Source organism: Osmerus eperlanus, chromosome 6 (assembly GCF_963692335.1).
Source record: "Osmerus eperlanus chromosome 6, fOsmEpe2.1, whole genome shotgun sequence".
In the NCBI taxonomy this organism is placed as follows: domain Eukaryota; kingdom Metazoa; phylum Chordata; class Actinopteri; order Osmeriformes; family Osmeridae; genus Osmerus; species Osmerus eperlanus.
The window spans coordinates 16,089,450-16,114,174 of record NC_085023.1 but is presented as its reverse complement, the minus strand read 5'-3'; the positions used below and the strand labels follow the sequence as shown (position 1 = coordinate 16,114,174).

General features: G+C 43.8%; 1 protein-coding gene across 2 annotated transcripts; it reads right to left on the bottom strand.

Moving 5' to 3' along the window:
• Positions 1-456: 456 nt before the first annotated feature.
• On the bottom strand, positions 457-22,962 carry LOC134022398 (gamma-aminobutyric acid receptor subunit pi). 2 transcript variants are annotated; one of them, XM_062463882.1, is made up of 10 exons: positions 22,734-22,962; positions 18,032-18,121; positions 8,591-8,703; positions 7,446-7,513; positions 6,978-7,195; positions 5,751-5,833; positions 3,189-3,326; positions 2,797-2,949; positions 2,329-2,519; positions 457-2,011 (listed from the first exon to the last, which is right to left on the bottom strand). In XM_062463882.1, the coding sequence occupies exons 2-10, from the start codon at positions 18,082-18,084 to the stop codon at positions 1,649-1,651; spliced, it is 1,380 nt and encodes a 459-aa protein (XP_062319866.1). In that variant the 5' UTR covers positions 18,085-18,121; positions 22,734-22,962; the 3' UTR covers positions 457-1,648. The 2 variants fall into 2 exon arrangements, with proteins under 2 accessions (XP_062319866.1, XP_062319867.1); XM_062463883.1 differs by lacking the exons at positions 8,591-8,703; positions 22,734-22,962.
• Positions 22,963-24,725: the final 1,763 nt, after the last annotated feature.

Sequence of the window (24,725 nt, the reverse complement as noted above, 5' to 3'; positions counted from 1 at the left end):
TAAACACAGATGGACCATTAACAGTTTTTGCAAACATGGATTCCCATTATATACATCGTTAATAAATGCATTACTAAGGGTAGGATATCATATCTGAGATTGTTCTGTAGCTAATGGAAGCTCTGTTTATATTTTGCAGTCATGGATGAAATATGTAACTAAAGTATGCACTTCATAATCAGGATATTCAAGAAAGTAATAAGAAACATGCACTTCACTGTAAGAGACCCTCTTTTCAAATTACATGGTACATTTGTAATGTGGATTGTTAAAGAAATCCTTTTTGCATGCTAAAACCATGCTGCTGTGATTTCACAGATGATAATGGCAAATTACGGTCTAGCAGTTTGAAATGTATTTATAGTTAAACTTAGAAGAAACTATGAACACAAAACCAAGAAGGATAACAAATCAATTTGAAATATTTGGTCCTTTGGTTATTACTACCTACTGCTCCTTGCTAAGCTCACACGAAGGATAACTTGCAGGAAGAGGCATGTCATGTTAGCTCAAGCCCTATAAGCACTGAGGATGACATCCTGTTGAAATCCTGTCAGGTTCTCATCCATATTCAAAACATCAGTCTCCTAAAACATCAGGTACAAGTATTTACTATCAACACAGCATGTTATACAAAAGCACAGTGGAAAATACTACCAGCGCCCTTGAGGAATACTGCATATATCACCATATAGGCTGCCTATCTGTCTGTTTAGCGCTGTATATTCACACCAATTGCATTATGTCTGTCCGGTTAAGGTGCTGCTGGCACTGGAAGTGTTCTCCCTTGTAAAACATAGTGGCGCGTACTGTGGGTTGACAAATGATATTAAAGTGTTTATGGTGGCCTTCATTGGGAGTCGATTTCCATAACGTGTTGGAGGGAGCCAAGGCCACTGGATTTATACTGGCAATAAAAACCATAGAGAATGTTACAGGACAGAGAGGGATAAAGAGGAAGAGAGGATAAGAGCATGAGAGAGCGAGAGAGAGAGAGAGAGAGAGAGAGAGAGAGAGAGAGAGCGAGAGAGCGAGAGAGAGAGAGAGAGAGAGAGAGAGAGAGAGAGAGAGAGAGAGAGAGAGAGAGAGAGAGAGAGAGAGAGAGAGAGAGGAGAGGCCACAGATAGAGGGAAGTGAGAGAGATGGTGATTTGCAGCGAGAGGAGACAAACGATAGCCCTGGGGTAACCTGGCGTCACAGATACCCTGGGTTCTCTCCCTCACCAGACATACTGTTGCCCAGGAACACAACATTACACAGCACATCTAGACCCACTGCTGCTTATCACCAGGCTTGGCCAATCAATCTTCTGTTCAACAAGTCCACCCCCGAGCTATGGAAAGAAACTACTGTACAGTGTGTGGAGTAGACATATGATCTTCTTTTGAAAGCCCCCAAACTGTAGTGACCCACTACAACGGTCTACGCTACATAGAGTGTGCGTCTCTCACAAACACGAATGTACAAAATGCTCACACTCAATTGATAAAATAGACATGTATGAACAAACCATACACACATAGTACATCAATACTGTACACACCTCACCTCTCTCAGAAACATTCCCACGCGCACACAAAACACCCGCCCGCCCACACACACACAAACACACACACACAAACACAAACACACGGCCACGTGTTCCATTTTAGAAGTACAGGTAGTACGTCCAGTAGAGCAGGTTGACCATGACAAATGAGAGGGGGAAGGTGACTCGGGAGTAGTTGTCTATGTAGTGGGGGTTTTCCACGTGGCAGCAGTTTATGGAGCGCAGGACCTTGCGGATGAGGGCCAGGGCGCTCAGGCAGCGGTTGGGGGGGTCCTCGGTGGGGGGCTCGGGCTTGGGCTCGCTGCCGGTGGGGCTGGAGGGAGCCCCCCCCGCCTCGGAGGGCACGGCCACGGTGGGCGCGACAGGGGTCTCCTTGCGCCTCTTGGCCCGGTTGGCGTTGTTGGCGATGGTGGTGACGATGCCGTTCATCTCCTCGTCAAAGTCACGCATCGGATGGCCGTACTAGAGGACAAGGAGAAGGAGGCCGGTTAACATAGTGTATGCTCTATAAGCAACCGATAGCTTGGACTTTGCTTAAGAGAAAACGTACAGTACATGACCCTACCGTGCATCACGGTTGCCTGTTGATGCTGATGAACATGATGATGATGAAAACGACCATGACGACAACGACTACGATGAAGATGGAGACGAACATGAAACCAAAAACTCGCCGTGACGACGTTGACAAAACACACTGACGGGGACGCAAAGAAGGAAGAGGGTTCAGACGCGAGGGGCAAACGTCAACCCCAGTCAGCCGGTTTAGCGGCACTCACCATGATGAGGTGGGAGTCTGGGTGGTGCATGGTACAGAAATGTGCCACGGCGTACTCGATCAACGCCCCGAAGATGAAGCTGAAGCAGATGCCCAGGTACACGTCGATGGCCTTGATGAAGCAGTTGGCGTTGGGCAGGGACGTCCTGGCGCCCATCATCAGCGTGGTCATGGTCAGGACTGTGGTCACCCCTGGGACAGAACAGAACCACAACGTTCACAAAGCCTGAGGACGTGCATCGTCATGACGATGTGCCACTCGATGGTCAGTGGACATGAAGTAACCAGTGAAGGACTTCCTAAAATCTCACTTCATTACAAAAACGTTTCATTTTGGTCATAAACGTCATGTGGGTAGGGTTGGCGTTTGGAAACAGGCTGGAGGTACACTTGCTGGACCAGCTTCTGACCCACGAGGCTGGAAGGTGTGGGTAGAGATGGACGGCGAGCCATGCTGGTGCCTGCCTACCTATACAGATCCGGGCAGGAACAGACGACTGGCTGATCCAGAAGGAGACCCAGGAGAGGACCACCAGCAGGCTGGAAGGGACGTAGGTCTCCAGGATAAAGTACAGGATGCTCCTCTTCAGCTCAAAGTGGAAGATCAGTTTGGGGTAGTTTCCTGGAGAGAGAAGGTCACATTCAGACTGGTCTTACCTTGGAGAACCTTGGGAGTAAAAGCTCCCAAAAATGAAATTCCAAACCTGTTATATATTACATATTATAATACTTTTACGGCGAGGGGTTAAATTCATGTTACAATCGAAAAAATGCAACATGGAAAGAATAAAGAAGCTGCTGTACTATGGGTCCTTGAAGACAACTGGAGTGTATCTACAGTACTGTATATGCTTTATCTACCAGTTTCATAGACAGCCTCTGAAGCAGAGGTGTAGTGGTCTTCGACGGTGTACTGGGCCAGGCGCAGAGTGTCCAGACCACTCACAGACTCGTTCCCTCTGGTCCAGTGAAACATCACATCGTTGACGTTGTAGCCCCCTACAGAAGGAGAGAAGGAGGGAGGGGAGCGAGGGAGCGGTACAAGATGGCAGGGAGAGAGGGCAAGGAAGAGAGGAGATGAGAAGGACAGAGTTAAAAAGAGCAAGGGAGAGAAAGGTAGAGAGAAAGGGGGGGGAAGAAAGGAGAGAGGGAGAAACAGACAAGACAGAATAATTAAAAGGCTTTCCATGTACAAATACCCAAATATGTGTGGCTGTTCAATTTGTTCGAGTATCCAGTCCAGTCTGCCACTCATAAGATAAGACAGCTCCATGTGTTACACAGCGATGAGAGGACAGTGGACACACAGGCCGCTGTGCTGTAAGTGTGACAAGCACAAGCATCTTTTTTGAGTTAGCTGATGTTTTATTCAGGATATAATGCTCACTCACAGTGGCAATCCTGTCTAATGTTCATTCAGAAGCACCATGACAATGTGGAGGGACTGAATATGAATTTCTGATGTCAACGCAACCTTAATGTTCATTCAATAATTCAACACAGGGTGAACGGGACAGAGAGGCAGTAAAGACGTCACTGCTTCATTATCTCTGGGCTTACAGTTTCATATCTCCGGGCTTACACAATAACAGGATTATCATGCATCTTTCAGTCAGCTTGACAAACCTTACATGAACCCTGTGAAACTGTGACAGAATGAAGTATGGGATGGTAGAACTGTAGATGAAAAAGAATAGTAGAAGGTGCTGCTATATGTTACACAGACGTACAAATAGAAAAGAAAAGGGTGTGCAATATTTCAGTTTTATTGCATGGCATTTAATGAAATCCATTTCTATGGTTGACCTGCAGGGGGTGCTGGAGAATAAGAAGCAGAGAGGGGAGGCAGAGGGAAAACTCCCATTAAAAACACCAAACCTTCCCCACATCCTGTCCCTGCAACGTGACTCTAATTATCTCATGTTTCTGCTCTCCTCTTAACCGACTCATCTGGGACTAAACACACAGTATGATATGTAAGGACTCATAAATTATGGACCAATGTGTCCCAGAGGAGGACGATGAACTACGCAGGCAACTTTGATGTCATCTGAAGACCCTTGTTGCATTTCAGTCTTTTTGTTTTTTTTGCTCATTATTTTCTTGACCAACAGAGTCAGGAGGAGATTTGCTCATGTTTTAACCCCAGGGTTAAAACATGAGCGGTGCCATCAAGTGCGCTGGCTTGGAAGACGCATTAACATCAGGGAGCATGAGGGGCTGTCTAGAGGTGCTTTCAACCCTGAAAAGTTCACAGCTAACCTCTTAAAAATACCATGCTGCCTTGAAGAAGAGACACTATTTAAAATGGCTCCCTTTTAAACACCTAACCTCTCCCTTCCACATCGCTCCACTGTGCTCCCGTCTTGAAAGCAACAATCAAACACCCCAGCGAACGCCTTTTGACTCTCGGCCCCTTTGTCCTGTCAGTTTCCACTAAATATTTCACCATTATCGCTCCATTATTGCCTGGCAAGGCTTGCTTCCTTTTGCTCCAAACTTTTCGCTCCCGTCAGAAATGTAGAGTGTGCGGGGAGCGACAATCCATTTTTGGCACAGCATGAAACAGAATCATATCCTTCTTTTTATAAGCCTGCGTCTCATCCTGAGAGTGCAGGGTAAAGAGGAAGGGAGCGGAATGCTGTGTCAGACACTAAGCCGTGGCAAGAACACATCCTCCATGCGTTTACCTGGCATTAACCTCTCCACGTTGCAGTGGGCTCAGAGGGGCCGGAGACCTCTTTAGCTCTGTTTGTTTGGCAGGGAGCTGTTTTGGCGGGGATCAGATCAGCTGCTAGCCTGCCTCCCTGCCGTTAAAGAGGGTGATGCAGAGCGATGGAGTGAGGGAGAGAGAGACGCTTCTGCTATTTGTTGTTCTTCCTCACTCCCCTCCCTGTTCCTCGGACTCCCTGCAGCTTTAGCCTTGCGTAACTGGGGGGAAGGGTGTGGGGGGGTTGGGGGCAGGCAGAGGCAGGGGCAGATCGGGGACAGTGCAAGCCTGATCCTAAAATGCAAGGGTTTGTAATGAAGAGTGTTCTGGGGCCAACCATGGATTAAGGGGCCGACAGGGTTGCCTTGGATTTCACATCTGACGCAGTCTTATAGTGGGTTTATGATTAAATAAGTCGGGATAAGCACACCTACACATGTATTCCCTCCCTCTAAACACAACATCCCCCCCTCTCCTCCCCCACCCCCCCGAACCTTCATACACAACGACTTACTTACTCATGCATAAACGTTCATACTCTCATCCGCATCAAAGCCGCTGATGTATTTGACACATTTCCCAAGCAGATCTGAAACAGTAATCTGAATGTGTGTGTGTGTGTGTATGCATGTTTGTGTGCACAGAAGCCACAGCCATCGAACGGACATGGACTCTTCGCAGAGCTAGCAATAACAAAGGTGTGGTCTCCTTACAGCTTTCCAACTGCAGTGTGCAAGTCTGCTTGTCCATGGGGTATTTGGTCAGATCCATATTGCAGGCCACTGTGGTGGTAATCCTGGAAAGAGCCAAGAAAAGCAGATCAGTTGTTGTTCACCTCTTAGGCAGAATCACTACTGCCCCCCCCCCCCCCCCCCCCCAGGCCCACCACTGGAAGCACCACAGCAGCTGCTAGCCCTCCTCCCATGGTGCCTCTTCCACACACAGTGTTCCCCTGCAGGCCTGCCTCGGCTGCCCCTTTGCCCCAACCCACTCCCCCACCCCCGTGCCCCCCCCCACCCAGCCTCTTCCTGCCCTCCTCCTGACACACGTCCTCCTCCGCTGACAGACTGAGGAGCCCTGGGTGGAATGGGTGTGTCTCCATGTCTGGAGGAGAGCCTCCATGTGGCTGCAGAAAGACACAAACATACTGGCATAGGACTGTGAAGAAACCCTCAGACGCACCACATGAACACATGCTGTAGACGCTATAGATAGAATGCCGTAGTGAGCCGTCTGCAGAGGTTGGGTGCGTTCAGGCCTTGTTACTGTCATGCCCATGCAAGTCTAAAATGTGCACGCTGGACATGAGGCCCCACAAACATGCACAAACGACATCATGCTTGAGTAGGACTCACGATAAGCGCTGATTAACCATATGCATGGACACAGTTAGGATGCACAGCAATGCAGTGTGAAATCTTGGCTTTGTACTTATGGTAAACAACAGTAGCAATGGTGGTAAAACAAACAGTAGGCAGCTGTCCATTCAAAACCTCATGAGCATTCAGAACCATGGACAGCAATCATGGACACCAGCCCTTTAGCTCCCGTAGATTACCAATTACAAGTCTGTATAAAACTGTAGATCACAGGGGAATTCCCTCTCTTCTTCTTCCCTCAGAAGACCTGGTACAAAGCTGTCTATAATCCATTTGCTTCGTCCAATCACTGGCCAATATGCCTCTTTATCATGTTTCTGCTACACTTGAGTTCATCTAGATTATCTATATGATCTAGCATTCCTCAAGACGGGTCTACTGATTTCATTTAATTGGTCTGCAAGGTCAATGGCTTCGATGGATCGCTTCTTCGGGCACACAGTCAAGCACACCGATTGAGTATAAAGGTCTGCCCATGTAATACTGTCGGCCTAAACAAGAAGAGATATTGAACCAATCACTACTTGACACCATTTGACTGTACACTGTGTAGTCCCTCACCTCAAGGCGTACAGGACAGTTCCGTTGGGGAAGATGCGGATCAGTCTGTTCTCCACCGTGATGTCGTGGAGGAAGGACTTCTTGGAGTCCACGATGAAGGTGTCGGGCACCCACAGCAGCTCAACCAGACGGCCGTCCAGACTCAGGCTCTTGTTGCCCTCGAACACCAGACGCTCATCCGTCCAGCGCTGGCGCAGGAAGATGGTGGCTGTGTAGTCCTGTACAGACAGTCGAAAGTCTTTTGGTGTGTGTTTTGTGACACAAGGATAGGGAGTTTGCAAGCACAGCAGTAGCATTTACTAAGATATGAACCAGCCACCGTACACAACAAACAGTCTTGTTTAAAGTTGAATCCTGGCTGGACTAGAAAAAAACACATGCTATAAGGATGATTCTTGGATCACATCGCTATGAACCAGTCAGGGAAAAGTTTAACTGTAAAGTAAAACTAAAAGCTGCAAGTCTCACCATGTTGATCTCGGATATGGTGTCAATGCTGGCAATGTCCAAACTCATACCCACTGTTACAGGGCCATCTACACAGCAGAGAAAGTACAGTTAGGGGAAAATGGAGAGAAAATGGAGAGAGAGAACACATCATGTGGATTTCAACAGCAGTACCGTAGAATGAAAAGGGAGTTATGCAAAATGCCTTAGGCCAGCAAGTTGGAAAAACTTGAATGCTGAAACTGAAAACTCAACATAAGAAGTTTTAACAGCCACAGTATGTTGCGTGTGGCTCAAACAGATGGGAATTACCCAGTGCTTTTCAGCAAGCCATAGCTTGCAGCTCTCTTGTTTTCTATCTCTACACCACACTGTGCCTAAACCACAAGAACTAACCATAAGAATTGAGCTCCAAAGTGCCCATTACTGAGTGAGTGACCGTGTGTGTGTGTGCATGTGTGTGTGTGTATGATTGGCTGTATCCATAGTGAGTTCCAGGAACCTCTCCTCCAGGGGTTCATGTCCTGAGAAGCCCCCAAAAATCTTTCTGATGTTTTCGAATTCGCTTCAGTCTCTGCGATCACTGATCAAAGTGGGCAAACAAAGCCTTATCACACTGTCATAATCTCAGAGCCAGATATCAGATATAATAAATGAATAGTCGAAGCTACAACAATGAGCTGGTGATCAAAGGCTACACATACAAACACTGTATATTGTAATGTTTACCCTAGGCAAGGCAGTTGTTTCAGGCAGATACAAGCAGCTTAATTCTTAAGTAATGAGACGTCTTTTTAGAAGACACACAGGAACTATATGTACCGTATATATACCATACAGTATATGAAGTACTCAATTGAATACCATCTTGTGTAGTTATGTATTCTTCTGTATTATTCTTCCTTTAGAGATAGTTGTACAGGTTGTGTGTAATTCTCATGGAACAAGGCTACTTTTTATTTTTCTACTATTATGGTTCTTGATTTATTTGTAGCCTTGCAACAAAAAAAATCCTCAAACACATGCAGTAATAGGAAAAATAAATGCTGCAGCAACCTCTTCCTGTACACCCACACACACACACACATGCACACAAACACACACACACACACACAGGTGCTTTGAGCAGCATCTCATTTTCCATGGCCATGTATAGTTTTTCTTACTGTCAAAGAAGGGCCTGAGGTACTTATTGTATCCTTTCATCAGCTTCTGAATGGTAGGAGGCAGAATCTCTCCCTCTTTAACCTCAGCGCTGAGCAGAGAGTTCTCTAACATCCTGGGGAAAAGAATTCACAGAAACAGGGAGAAGAAATGAAATTATTTAGCTCCACACTCCAAATGTATTCCTCCCCAGTGGACACCTTGCAGATTCCCTATTAGTCTGCATCTAGAGACAGAGATCCACAACAACGCCTGAAGATGTGAAAAGACTCTGTTGAAAGCCTCCAAACAACTTAAGGTGACAGGAAAGAAAGAAAGAAAAACGTCTCTTTTCATAATTGGATTACTTTGAAGCTGTGAGGGTCCAAACACTAAAAATGTGTCAATCAGCATTATTTAACTTTGTGCTCTTGCAGCTCATCTGTCTTTCCTCTCACTAAGCACTCCCACTGATTGTCCTCTTCAAAGCCACGCAGCAGAGCATGAGGATCAGATTTGACCGGGGATCAGGAAGAGATTTCAATCATAGCGCCATATCCTGTCTCTTTGCTTTCTTATTGTACAGCACTGTATCGTATGTACTCTGGATACTACAAAGCACTGCAGTGCTCCACAGATGTCGCAGAAAAACCCAGTTTGCTCCCTATGCCAGATGTCCCCAAAGTGGAAAGGCAAACTCATCCTCAGCTCTCACTGACAAACGATATATACTGGAATTTGCTGACATGAGGTCAGTGTTGTCCTTGTGCCTTCGTATTGCAGTGTTTTATCCCTTTCCTAAATCTACAGGTATACACTGCTCTGGAAACTGCTCTGCTCTGGAACCCGGAATTGTTTTACGCTCAAACTAAATAAACAAACTCAGTTGTTTTCCACATTTCCTCATTGCAACAAGCGTGGAACCTTAATGACCTTAACTGCAAGACAGTGTTAGCATCATCTCTAATGAGTCAATTTGCAGAAGCCTTCAACTGAATTTTGAATCACCAACATACTGTCAGGCAAACACTCACACCACACAAGCGCTCCTCCCCTCCCCAGACATGTGCAGATCCAGATGCATTCAGCTGCATTAGGAGCAACCACGGAAATAGACTGATTTAGGAGGTCGGCAAAGCACACATAACACCGAGATATTCAAAATATCCTTGACTTTCACCTGACTGTGTCCCGAACACTTAGAGACCCCGAGGTGGCATTCTGCCGGCGTACTGTTGCTATGCTCCATGTATTCTCAGTCATTGGAGTGGCAAATCCAGCCTGTTGTTAGCCCATGTAACATTTTAAAGACACAGCGACATCTCCTGAGATGGAAAAGATCTGTTTGTGACAGTGTGCTGCCACTGGAACACAGCATTTTAAAACTGGGTCAGCTCAAATGACCTGCGTATCTCCATGCATGTCTTCAGCCGTCACAGTGCGTACGTGTGTGTATATGTATGTGACTGGCGCCAAAGTCCAGCTACACCTTTGGGAGACATGGAAGACATGCCACAAATAGCTGAACTGAACTGTGGGTCTTAATTACTAGACAAAAAGCAAGAGTGGACAAATTCATGTCAAAATAGAGGACACATTTATAAAACCACAGTCCAAAAGTGATTGATAGCTGAAAAAAAACACCTTTGAGATATCCATCTATTCTGTTCATCAGTACCAATGAATTCTTAAACATTAAAAACATGTTTCAATCTCCACCTCAGTGTTTCCCTCCAGTGCAGCACTGTGTTGGAGGCTGTGGACTAACTGCACCTCAGACCATCCACCCCACCACCTGCCAAACATCTTCATCCTATTCACTGAGCCCTGACACAGTAGGAAGACAGAAACATCATTTGAAGGTCCCTGGAGACAGCCAGGAAACAAAGGCTAATAGCAACCATCAACCAGCATTTATCAACCATTCACATGCTAGCCGCCATTCGTCCAACACTCCTATATTGTACAGAAGAGAGGGAGTTTTGAAACACGGTATTAGCATATGTCTATCACAGCAGGATTCTCCAAAGCTCTATTCCCCCGATGAAAGCATGCTCAGTAGAGTGCTAAATCCCAGAGTGCTAGCCGACAGGAACTGCCACACCTGCCACGTGGGCCGACCATCAGGAATAACAAGCTGACACTTGGCTCAGACAACAGAAGAACTGAACAGGACCTATTGTGCACAGTTGGCACACCCCAGACTACCAGAAAAGCCTTGAAAACAAATCCAAAATAAGATGGAGGAAGCTCCAATTTGACATATCAACAGTGACTGATGACATTATGGATGATGAAGTCTGCCTTATGACATAACTAGAAGATCATCAAGTTCCCTGATGACTTTGCTGTGAAGTGACTGCCTTTAAACACTATTTAAAAGACTTGATCTATGGTGGCACATTTTGTGTTGACTATATTATTAGCATGGACATGTGACACCGTGGATCTAAATGTGCTAATTGGCCTCCTCATTGGCCTTGCGTGAGTAGTCACAACACATCTTCTTCAACTCAGTGTTTAAAAGGGCAGTTGTTGGCTAAACCTCTCTCTCTCTGTCTCTCATTCCTTATCTTCCTTTCAATGTTAATGAGAGAATTAACTGTGAATTATAGTCTACCTCTACATTCTATTGCTAATATGCTTCAATAACTTGATCACCTTTGATCAGGAAGTAGATGAGTGAACACACAGAAGCATGCTTGTTCACTGTTAAACTCCAAAACTGTGTGTGTGATTTGACTAATGGAAGTTTGATGTCAGACTTTGGGGGTGGAGGAAGAGGAAGGAGCAGAGATGGTACCACAGTGTGGTGGGGGAGATAGTGGGATGTGTGGGGGCGGGGTGGGGTGGGGTGGGTCAACCCTGTGGGAGCATCCGCCGTTTCAGATCCTGTCTCAGTGAAACAGGCCCCCTGGAGACTCCTCCCCCTCCTACCCGGGCACAGACACAGCTGAGTCTAGCATCGGTTAGGACCATGCTCTCGAATTTCACAACACATTAACTCAGTCCAACATGGCCCCTTCAGAGAAATGAAAAAGCTTAACGTTCTGCACACTCCCACTCTGTCTTTCACACACACACACACACACACACACATACACACAAACACACATAAGACAGCACATTTCTCCCAGAGCTTTCACCCATCCCCCCGACTTCCAACCCCATACCCCTGGAGAGATCCCCAAGGCAACTAGCAGTCCCCTGCCCGCGTGCAGTTAGAGTGATATGGTACATACCATAAGTATAGAAGGAAAATGACTAACTGTACAATTATTTGATTGAATGGGTATCCCCATTCAAGAACATGTTCAGGGTACAACAGGATTTGATGAGACGGGGGCTTGGTTTCACCATAGGGAAGATGTTTTCCTTTATCACGTGTCCAAGGACCGGAGCGTGCAAGTCAAACGAATTTGTTCACCGTGCCGACAAGATACATTTTTGTATTTCTTTGGAACTTATAATTCCCCATATCCATCTCCACATCCACCAGTCTAATAAATAAAACATCATGTCTTTCAATACAGTGTTCCCTTTGAAATTGTTACTTTTGAGTCCATCATGGTCAATCTATGTGAATCTAGATTCATGCATGAAGTTTGGTTTTCAATCCCGCAGCACATTCAAAATGTACGTGGGCAAGATTCCTTAAAACCCAAGCAATGGTTTGAATTCATGCATATGGAATTCTACTCTAACCATCATTCTCTGTATAGCCCTCCATGTACAGCAAGGTCAAATAATCAGTCACGCTCATTCATGTAAAAACACCAGTTAATGACGATTCTACCGATCTGTGCTAAATCACATGAAAGCCCTTGACAATGGTTAATGTTCTGTCTGCATATGGGTCAAAATTAGATTAACTGTTTCACTGCGCATGGACCTTGAGCAGTAGACCTCGCTACAGAGCAGCCTTCTGACCTGCTCCCTGAGCCCGGGGCTCAGTCATAAAAGGCACCGATCAGAGACCGGCGAGAGTGAGGGGGGAGGGGGGGGGGGAGAGACAGGTGAAAACATATGGCACAATCCTCGTCCTCAAGGTGCAGCAGAAATATTTGCCACACACCGGAATCTTCGCCTGTCAGGCCGAATTAAACCATCTTCCTCTCTCCTTTGCTCAGAATATTCATTTCGCAGCTGTAAAATGGGATTTATGGGAAGTCAGAGCTGCTCTCTTAGGTGGAGATTATTCTCCGCTGCACAGCTGGGACTAAGACATCCTCAGACCCTCACTTCATTCTCTCAGTCGACAGGCAGGGTAGGCAAGCCACAAAAAAGTGGCACAGGAGTATGTAACGTTGTGTGGATTAAGACAGATGTTTCTTTCTCTTCACGCTAGGCAGCTCCCTAAGCTCCCCCACAATCATGGGAGAAAGACAAGAGCCCTCTCTTTCCTCCCAAAGGCATCACATTTTCCCTCTCAGTCACACCTGCTATGGGAAAAACTGGCACCCTTCAGTGAAGCACAGTCCAAACAAATCCTCCAAAGGCTTTCCTTCAATCTCTACCCAGATCAACCAGGACCTACACATTTCTTTCATGTTAATCAATCAAAAGAATTACACCAATGCTCACATTTAGTATTGGCTGAATGGATTTGTTGACTGTATCTGTAACTGTGCACCTTCACTGTTTTTCTACGTAAATTTTTCATGAGTTTACCGGGCAATATGTGCACTGCGTGTGAAACATGTTTTCTACTGCTGAGATTGACTTGCTTGTGGCTGATGCAACAGAGTGAGCAGATCCGAGTGGTCTGGAGATTTTGTGAGGAGGAGACAATCGTGTGGCGTCTCAGAAAGGTAATGTTTTGTGTCAGTACCCAGAGCTAATCAAGCTGAAGAAATGTTGCGGCAACGACTGGTCAAGGACTCTACAACTACATTCAGCTAAGTATTCATTATAAACCAACCAAAAACAAAAAAACGACCTCATAGAGACAGAATGTGTATCGTCATTCGCTGCATAGGGTTGAGTTGCCATCTGAGTGCATACCATTTTTACATTACTGCCACTGTCCAATGCATTGCTACTGTCATAACAATTTAGTAATGTAACTTAAGATAAGAGTATTGCTTTCATTTCATTTCAACAGTCTTTGTGTTCATAACACATTAACTGAAACTGTGTAAAATGATGAAATGCATACCTTGGAAAAGGGCTTGTAGACAGAGAGAAGATTTGGGAAACATGCCAGATGACATGTTGGCAACATTAAAAAGGAATTGTTCTCTTGCTGATTACTCTGAAGGTCTGTTTTGGCCACCTACAGTGAGACATACCTGGCCTCTGGGGAGCATTGAGTAGCTGCTTGGTGTCTATTGTGTATGGATCCATCATCAAGTCTCTGAGTGCCCATGTGGCTCATGCTTGGTAGAATCAGGCATGAGTAATTGATTGGATGTGTGCTCAGCCTCCTTAATGGGCTCCAAAGGAATGTCTGCTGTGGTTGAGCAGATCCTCACGCTCCTCTCCTCCACATTGGCCAAAAATAACGGCCTGTGCAATAATGCAATTCCCACAGAGTGCGGTGATGCAAATGTGAAAGTCTGGTCCTGTGAGGACAAGCTCCAGATATTCCCATCTCCCAACAGCTATAAAAAAGAGCAAACCAAATAAAAATAGCCCTACACATATACTTTTTTCTTGTGTATTTTCTCTGCATGGATTCACAATTCATTGTTAAAATATGACTCTAAGTTAGAAAACATTATATTTACTGTGAATTTTATGGACTCAAAAAAGAGATTATGATAGAAGGCCAAGCTCAGCTAAATAATCCCAAAACCAGGCTAAGACATGATGCAAGTCTAGAAAAAGCCTGTTTACTGTGGCCTTTGGTTTAGACATGTGACTGCCAAGTGTTTGTCAGTTCGGTACTAAATTTAGTTGCATGCAGCTCAGTCCGGCAAATGTGAAATGCCTGCTTGTACAGCTCGGAAATGCAAGTTTTGTGTTAACCCCTGTCTACACAAAAACTAAGCAGGGGATGTATTTAAGGCAAACATAAGGTAACTGACAGTGGAAGTGTTTTGTTCTGGAGAAGAGGGTATAGGTCAGGAAAAGTCTAGCTGTACAGTCTCTCCTTACATTTACATTTTGTCATTTAGCAGACGCTCTTATCCAGAGCGACTTACAGTAAGTACAGGGACATTCCCCCCGAGGCAAGTGGGGTGAAGTACCTTGCCCAAGGACACAACGTCATTTTGCATGGCCGGGAACCAAACCGGCAACCTTCTGATTAATAGCCCGATTCCCTAACCGCTCAGCCATCTGACCCCCCCTGTCCTTGATTGCCAGATTGCCTTGGAATAAGAAAGAAGCTCCTCCTATACCAAGAATATCAAACTAAAGAAACAAACTTGAAATCCCCTCAAATGCTAAACTGAGTAATCTGACAAAGATGTTTTTGTGGAACTCTGTAAGAGAATAATTACTTGAAGAGACGTTCCTTCTCATTATTGTGTTAACTTAAATTGTTACTTAATGACGTGAAGCAGTTAACAATCCATAACAATCCACTAAACAGAATAATTACTATGGTTTCTTCCACAACACTGGACGAAACACAACAACAAGCAAGCAAAATCTAGTCTGGCCCAAAATATACTGCAGCTCAGCATCAAATGAAAAACCAAAGTAGCTGAAATTCAGCTTGAAATATTAAAGTCAGTCAAGCTTGTAAATAAATCCCAAACATTTCAGATTTATTTAAGGACATCTCAACACTTGACCAGTGTGCAATATTATTTTTTGGAGTTGTCCTTCAACAGGAATATCTGAAACTTAAATCACATAATTGTAATAGGAGGTTTGGGCATAATTTTAACACTGTATGATCCAAATATTTTCAGAGTTGTACACTCATGGACACCAACAAACTACTGAAATGTAGTGACCACTCCCAAAGCGGCTGAGAGCTCCAAAGGAGTTTTAATACTGTAACTTCCATGTTGTGGAAACTTAAGTCATAGATTCATTAAGTAAATGGCTCATGAGAGTTTTAATAGGAGAAAGTGTCTTGAAAGTAATTTTGACATTTATAAAAAAAAAAAAAACATTTTACAATACAACTGTATTGTGTATATGCAGGAAAGATCTGAGGGCTTCATGTAGATGCTGGCTAGATCAGATAAGACAGAAATAGTTAAAACAAACCATCCCCTTAACAAGTGACTTGGACAAGCCTGGGACATAAATTCACAAAGAGCATGACACAAAAATGTGCTGTGTGATCTGGGATTATGTATGATCTATGTTAGGGGAAGTTATCTGCAGAAGCCGCCTGCTGAAGGCTGAAGAACATGTGCTTCTTCAGTGGGTCCTCTGAAACAGTAGTCTCTGAGATACTCCTGACTTTGAGAGCACTAAAGGAGGCTACAATCTCTAAATACGATGAAAAGCTCTGCTATTTCTTAATATGACAAACCGAACCATTAGCATATTAATAAGAGCTTAATCCATGACTCTAGCGCTTCTGCATGGGGATTTGCAGGGCACTTGGAGGAACTCTGGTACTTCAGTTCAGTGAGGGACTCTCTCGCACATTGATTTATTTGAGGAGTTCTCCAACCAACAGTGGTTCGTTGTACAACAGATTTTCACCAAAACCACCAGCCAGAAGCAGTGGAACTGGAGCTTGCTGTGACTTACAGTTGGGTTATGTGATTTAATAGCAGTATAAGAGTTCAGGGTGTTGTCTGTGAGCTCTCCACCGCAGTCTCCCTGTGTCTGAGATCAAAGACTGGAGCCAGGAGACAGAGGCAGGGGGCACGACAGGGGACAACACTCTACATTGGCCTGTGATCTTTCCTGATCTGGTCATGTGTGTTTGAACCATTTGTTCAGTCTTAAATTTGACCCAGGATTAGCAAGTGTTTTGTAAACATTTTTATTTCCCTGTCAAAACCCTAGCTAGTCTTGTCTTGTGGGAACACATTTCAAAGCTTCTCAAAGCAATGTCTTTAAAAGCCACCCAGCTGAGATCTCCAGCCTCTCCCTTGATTCTATCTCTCTTTGTTCTTCTGACTGGGAGGAGAGAAACAAGGCTGTGATGTTGCAAGGGTTTTCGGCAGGAGAGACATGTGAGCATGTCCCTATCCCCAAAGTTTTCTAAGGCCAGACTCACTCAGACTGTGCCTGTGCTAAGCTTCTCGTGCAGTCATCCGATAATGGCGACACATTTTCAAAGCCAACATGCACTGCATGCCTGACTTAAGACATGTGAGCTCTCAAAACCTTCAACTCTCCTTGTGACGTAGTGGCTTTGAGGAGTGAATGCTTTTTCAATAATCAATAATAGGTTATTGCAAATGGTATGTATAAACAAAGCTGCATAGTTACATTTTGCCATTGTCTTTCTTACATGACCTCAAGGTACTGTGTTGATTTACTCTCAGTTCAATATTGATCAGGTCATAGGTCATGTATAAATGGGAGCAGCTCAATGGTTGTTAGAACACCATAATGGTCAGTGCATTTCGAATCTTTCATCTAAAACAGCTGCAGGTAACGTTAGTTTATGCCAGAGGAGATCTCTGTATAACCACATCAAGACCTTCTGTGGGAAATAAGCATAATAATAGCCTCTGCTATTAATAAGAATAATATGCTTATAATGAGGTATTAATCACCTCAGTGCAAATTACCCATCAGTCACTGCAACAAAATGGGATGAATGAATAAGATTGATGACCTGTCATGTCACAGACTTATGTTGGGTGGGGCACTGTGGACAACAGCATCTATACCAAGTGCAGATGGCACAGACCACTGAGACACCATGAGTGCCAGGCAATGTGTTTTGATAATCTCACCAGGGATGGTGCCCTTGGCTGCTCTGTCATGGGCCAACATATCATGCCATGATGCCAGGAAGTGGTGTTTCCCACTGGGGTTCTGGTTATCCAAGTTTAGCGAAGAGTGTGCCTATTTTTTGCTCTGGAAAAATAGGGCAGCTGAAGGAGGAGAAAGTTCTTGTCCCGGTACAGGCAAAGCATGCACCAAGACATCCCATCATCTTCTCTGCATGACCTCTGTAGCCATTAGTGCAGCTGATTGGATGCAGTGCATGGTTTATGTAGTGCAAGGGACCACCTCACTGATGCTACACAGCGGTTCTGTTGTACTAGCATGGAATTTCAATACCTCTGGTCTGACACATAGTGAGTCTTTACTGATGTCAAACAAGCTATCCAATGAAGTGTCTCACAATATTACCCACTGTCTGTCTCTCCCTGTGTCTGTACCTCTGGCTTACACTTTCTATCACTCTTCCCCTCTCTCTTTCAGTCTCTCTCTTTTCATCCCTCTCAAGTTCACAGACTGCAAATGGTTTTATAAAAGGCGCAAACTACCCCCCAGTAACATTTTTAATTCACTTCCCCTTCACTTTTTGGACTTTGAGTGGCCACAGGAGCCAGATTTGGTGACTCTCCACCGGAAACCTTTCTTACCTGCTAATGAGGAGTAGAACAAACACAGTTCCTCCGGAGGGAAACAGAGCCATTGTTGAGGGGGTTGTGGAGCCGTCAGAGGGAGTCTATCTGAAATATAAAGGCACAAGGAAGACAGAAGGAATTGCCATTATTTCGGCTGCTTGACTGGGGCTATGTGGATATACTATCAATATGTTAATCAAGGACGTCCGTTGTATCAATGGAATGACAGTTGTATCAGTTGCATCTCTGAAGCAGTGGCGAAAACTCCCAAACTCTGGTATTTTCAGGTGTTGTTACCAAACCAAAATCAGCTGAGGGGCATCACAGATGGTCTGCTCTATTTATATCTCTAAAGAAACGGTACAACCTACTGTATACTTAATCACATGAACAGATAGAATATCATCAAATGTATGTAACTGATATTATTATTGTCTAGATATTTGTATTTTTTTGTCTGTGCAATTTTGTATGTGTTGATGTCAACCCCCCAATTCAATGAGTCATAGTCTTCACCTGAGGGTATCTGCTCAACTGCATTTTCATTTAACAAAATTGACTTCTCTGAAACTTCACCTCCAGAACTAAGCTTCAGACTTTGGTAAAAGCAATAAAATATATTGCATTTCAGTCATCCTTAGCACAAAATTGTCCCCACACTGCAAATCTCTCTCTGTAGTAGAAGTCTCCCTAAGATGAAAGCAAACAGAAATTCTCCCCAAATAGCTTGAAAACCCAGGTGCTGTGGACTGTTGGCTGAACTGTGAAAATATTCTACATACAGTAATATAAGTACTGGTAAATAGTAACAACTGCCATATGTGCTGAAAATTGGATTATTATGGTTTAGATTACATCTGGAGACTGAAAAATAAGTTAACACAAGGCAATAGCATACCTCCCGTATCCACCTCTCTTCCAATATAGTGTGTTAAACCATTGTTGTGTTGCTCCTCACTTTTGTATAAAAACAGAATGGACAAATGGATTCAACAAGATCATTACCACTGAATTATTTCCAGAAGTCAAAAACGACAATAAATCGAATTGGTGGAGCCGAACACTGATTACGCAGAAGACCCAGCAGAGCAATTGATGGAAAAACAACAGGAAACTAACAAGTTGTTCTGAAATTAGAAGCTTGTGATCTTCATTCCTCGTCTCTGGTCAGCGTTTTGCTTTATTGGATTTTTCCTTCATTTGATGTTCTAAGAAGCCAAGGATGGCGGATCATATCTTGGTTTAACACGGTCGAATACATCTATCAAATTATGACATGATCTCTTGTGGTGATAAGAGTGCTCTGATTGACAGCTGTCAATCATCCTGTCCTCTCATACCCTCTGCACAAAAATAACTGGTGAATACACTGGCAAACACTGAGGAAGAAATTGTTGTCTGTCTCCACTCAAACAGTGTGATTATCAGTTCAGATTCTGGGTTTATAAGTGTTAGGTAACCAGCTGATTGGAGGGAAAGTTGACGCACACCTCAACAAGAATGATGACCAGATTGAAGTATCAGGGGAGTCAGGTGGCTGAGTGGTTAGGGAATCGGGCTAGTAATCTGAAAGTTGCCAGTTCGATTCCCAGCCGTGTCAAATGACGTTGTGTCCTTGAGCAAGGCACTTCACCCTACTTGCCTCGGGGGGAATGTCCCTGTACTTACTGTAAGTCGCTCTGGATAAGAGCGTCTGCTAAATGACTAAATGTAAATGTAAATCTCTCGCATGAAGGTCAGAAGATGGAATTTTGAGAATAGAGAAAACAAAAACAACATATAGCCAACAGGTGTTCCTTATTCAATCAGGCAGACACTTCATCATAGACACATGACTTATGAGTACACAATTTTGATAACAGTAGGAACAACATATATGAACAGATGATTCCCGCACACACAAACTCACACCACAGACACACCAAAAAAATTTTTTGGAGCAGTTTAAAAAAAGTAGAAATGTAGTAGAATGAAATGTCATCTTAAGCTCGCTGGTATAATCATTCCTAAACCACAAAACGCTGCTCACTTGCCATTTTAAGATGCATGGACATATTTCCTTGACTGTCTCAATCTCTTCCCAACAGCCTTGCCTCTGTCCTAAAGTCGGTTGCCTAATCTCCCCTGTCCAGCTGTTTTGATATATCATCAGTCTACTAAAACCACCAATGTGTATGTTCTGGAAAGTTCTCCCCTGGAAGCTCTCCTTTGCTGTGAGGCAATTGTTATCCAATCTCCTCTCAATTATTTGATTTTAATATGACATGAAAAGGGCATGTCAAGTTAAAACATATGACACGTTTCAGGTCCTGAGTCGCATGAGAAAAATTATCATCTCTTTCTACCCTCTCTGGGTAGAATCTCTGGGTTTCTGCCTGTCAGGATAGATGAGTCAGTTCTGTGTCACACCCCCATGTGGTCTTGGCATTCCCTGTACTTCAAAACCTGCTTTCTTTGAGACCCGCACCCCTGACTTTCCCACACCGTGATCCTGATGAATGGGACTTTGCCAGTAAAGTGTCTGCAATGTATATTTTGCTGCTTGACTTGTTAACAAGCGCACACATAAGCCTACTATACAGAATGAATCTCCCTTACACCGTGGTCCATCTTACGCAGCAGCTTAGAGGCTTTGATTTAGTCCCTGATTGACTTGTCTTCCTCATCAGTCCTGAAGAGGCTCTTTCTGAAGTCACCTTCCATCAGCATCAGGAGGCTAAGTGGCTAGTCGTGCTGCAACCTTTCTCTGGCCCCCTTAAGGCAAATGGACAAGTTATCTGCAGAGGCTCTCTGAGATTTTAATGGTTTAGGAAAGAACAAAGCATGGAGATGGTGGAGATGAGGATGATGATAATAATGATGGAAGATGACCATGATGATGACAAAGATATATGGAAAAAGGTTGATGATGAAATCCATTGAGTGAAATATGACGCTTGGTGTGTGGGAGAGCATCTGGAGCACTGTCCAACCTTGAGAGCATGATGACTCATCATTCACCTGTAATCCTTGAGATCCAAAGCCTGAGAGGAACCAGTCAATCTCAACAAGTATATCTGGACACTGCGATAGCCCGAGGGAATAAGCAGCATGAGGAGTACTTTTGATCTCAGATCTTATCACCATTGACAGATGACAGTGCCACCATGACAAGGCTGCCTGTCAGACTCCTTGCAGACAAATCCCAGGGGCACAACATTCTAGTTGAACTGCCAAGCCAACCCGAACTGACCCTTGCTCCCTGGCGTACCTGGGTTTGGGAGTCAATGAGGGTGATGGCGATGGAGGTGATGGAATTCATCAGTCTATATCAGGGAGGTGAGACGAGTCACCTGATTCTCCTGTGCCACCTTCTAGGCTGCAGCTGTTACCTTGGCACCCAGCCTCATTACAACATAGCACTGCCCTGCACCCGACCACACTTTGCCTCTTCCCAGCCTTCTGACAGCAGGTAATGGGCACAGAAGGTCAATAATGGCACACACATTGAGGGAGGTAATAGAGGAAGAGAAAATAGAGAGATAGGGGATACTGTGTACAGTTCTAACCAGAAGCCAATCCAACCAGTTCCAACCAGAAGCCAATACATTCCAAGTTAAGCAATTATAGCTATGCTTTTCTGAGACAGTCTGGATGCAGCATATTGTTGGTAGCTTTTCAGACAGTTTGTTGATTTTGGTTGACTTTCTCCAAATGCTTTTAAATCTGCAGTGTTGTCATGGTGAGTGGCAAGGGGAAGTTATATTCCAAGTTCTGGAGTTTTGATGATAACACAAGCATTTTTTATTGTCTGCGCACAAGCTTGTTTATGTTCATCTAATTCACTTCAGTGCCCGTTCCTTCTTTGAATGTTAAGCTTTTCTGAGAACTAAATCTGCTGATGAGCAAGTAACTTTTTTGACAAACAAAAAATATATTTTAAAAAGTATATCTTAGTATAAGCTACACTTTACTAAGCTCACACCTATCAAGTGTTTGTAGGCCAGGCAACATTATGTGAAAATACCAGACATGTATTTGTTTCATGTTCACACACTGTTTATGACTATACGGGTTGTATTAAATCAATTTGTTACGTAAACCTGTCATCTGCGCTGACATGGGCATAATTATACAACTTAAATTAACTACGTGGACAATGGAGAACACCGCAATTTATTTGGAGGTCTTGACCCTGGCTGGAATGTTGACCCCTTTGTCTAATGAGCTCAATTGTGACGAAAGAATTTGCCCTCCACTAAAAATGTAGCAGACATCTTGAAGCATATGCTTAATATGGTTAATAATGGTTTACCTCCCCATGCCATTATGTACTCAAGTAGAATCACGTACGTAGCCTATCTTTTAGGCATACACTCACACAGTCGAGATAGGTTTTTGCTCAATATTAAATATGCTTACGAAATTGTTTTGTTCCGCCCAAAGCTTGATGCATGAGATATTGCCACGAATGATCAAACGTCTTACTTTTGCTTGGCCTACAGTAGGGTGCGTGCTTTTTTACTTATATGAACCACGTACGTCATACAAAGTAAACGTTCATTCTAGAAATGCTATAACGCAAGGCGCACTTGGTGAGCAAAATACGTATGCCCTTAACAACAGTTTTTTTGTACACGAAAATAGGAGCGCCCCATGTTCAGCGATATTTTGCCATTCATTTTCTAAGTGATGATATTTTTTTAAATGTAGTTAGACATATGCTTAAGTTTCTTACCTGTAGCAGTTGATTACCGAGCGCATTTCACAAATCTCAACGTAAACAAGAAAAAGCAGTCCGTGTCATAAAAATGTTCTTAAGCATTCAATTCAATATACTTATCACCGACACTTCAGTCCAGTTTTGTGGCAAGCGGCACCTGCTGTTGCGCGAACATCTGCCCGCGAAAACAACTAGTAGTGCTGCTCTGTCAGCGAATTCCCAGCAACTATAAGCTATGGTGATCCTAGCGGCCGCCGCATGCGTAATGACGCATAATATGGACCTGCAATACAGTAGCTGTGGATTCTCACAATTTTACTTAGATCTGTGATTTCGACCAAGACAAAAAAAAATCTATTGTGCAATGGGCAAAACATTTTTTTACCGAAATTCGTTGTGATTTTTAGACGTCTGTGACGAATAACAAATCGAAGAAAAATGAAAGTGAGGGGATTGTTTTGGAGATGGAAATGTGGTTGATTTGGAGAAACAATTTAGAGAGTGCTTTCACTATGTGTGTTTTAATTAAAAGATATAAACGGTAAACGATAAACGATCTAACTGCAAGTAGAGCCTATACCTAGTGATACATTGTTTTAGAATCAACATAATATCTTTGTTGATACACATCTGTATCCACTATAACAAATTACTTGTCTGGACAAAGAAATTACTTCTAGGCAAATGAGTTCCAAGTAGCTATGGGATTGATCACACAAGGACTCAACCTTGAAGGTCACTAACCTCTTCACTGTGTGTCTGTCTTTGATGGATGTCCCCTCAGACCCCTCTCAGTTTTATTTGAATCCAATCTGAACATTTCCATCGCACTCACCTGCATGAGCCCCCATCTATCTGCTGAGTGGCTACTGCCAAACCACTTTACGACTCAGGGACATGTACCATGTTTTATTTATGATGTTTACACCACCACTATTCTTCCAGTTCTGTCGCTTCACACATGGGTCACCAGGGGAACCCTGATTAGAGAACCACCCAGCAATCAACATTTAATCCTGTTTTGCAGAGTGATCTCTTTTCCATAGCTTGGAAGAAGTCAGTCATACTTTATATCACATAACATGTATTTTTTATACGTTAAGAGTAAAGGTTAATCCATCCCATGTTTGTATGAAAGGCATGGCAATGCTAACGTAAAAGGGGTGAGTCACTGGGATTGTGTTAGACCAGTGGAACGACATAGATTGTCTTTCCATCCGTCACTCAACCATGCAAAACTGTAAAAAGCAACAAAAAGATTTCCCGGGAAAATAACATACAGTCATTTAATTATTCAGTATTTTCTGTCAATTTTCTGTTCAACCTGTGCTTCACACTGAGATGGCTCCTCTTTGAATTCAATATGGATGAAGAGATTCTATAACATTTTCTACATCCTATGTGTTCTATAGAGCATAACTTTATTCATCAGGGAAATTCACATGACCACATTATTTTCAGTAGAAATCATTACCAGGTATTGTAATGGACATGGAGGATTTTAAAGGTTTTCTTGCTACCTTAATAGTTGTTTACCATGGTTGACCAGTTTATTACGTGTCAGTGTCACACATTAGCTCTGAAGCTCTGCCTCAGACCTGATTTCAACCCCACAGACAGGTCAAGACAGACCCATTCAGAACCATGGACAAGGCTTGTGCTCAGCAGGCAGAATCACAATGGAGACTTTGGCTATTCCTCTCCCTCTCAATAATTCAACCTGGGGCAGTAACTGTGCAATATTGATTATGTTCCTTTACAGAGCAAGACCACAATTTCCCTCATTTAGCTGTCAGTCAGGACTGCCAAAGTTATTGTCAGGTAGATGAACCTAACTGGCAGTTGGTCAACAACAGCACATCAAACTTTAACAACACTGAATCCGTTTAATTGAGGGTGGGTCTATATGTTGAGGCAATATGTGTTTTCTTTCAAGCTTGTGATGAAGTCTGTATTGTTTGAACAGTTTGTTTTTATAGTTGTTTTCTAGCAGTTCTATGATATCCC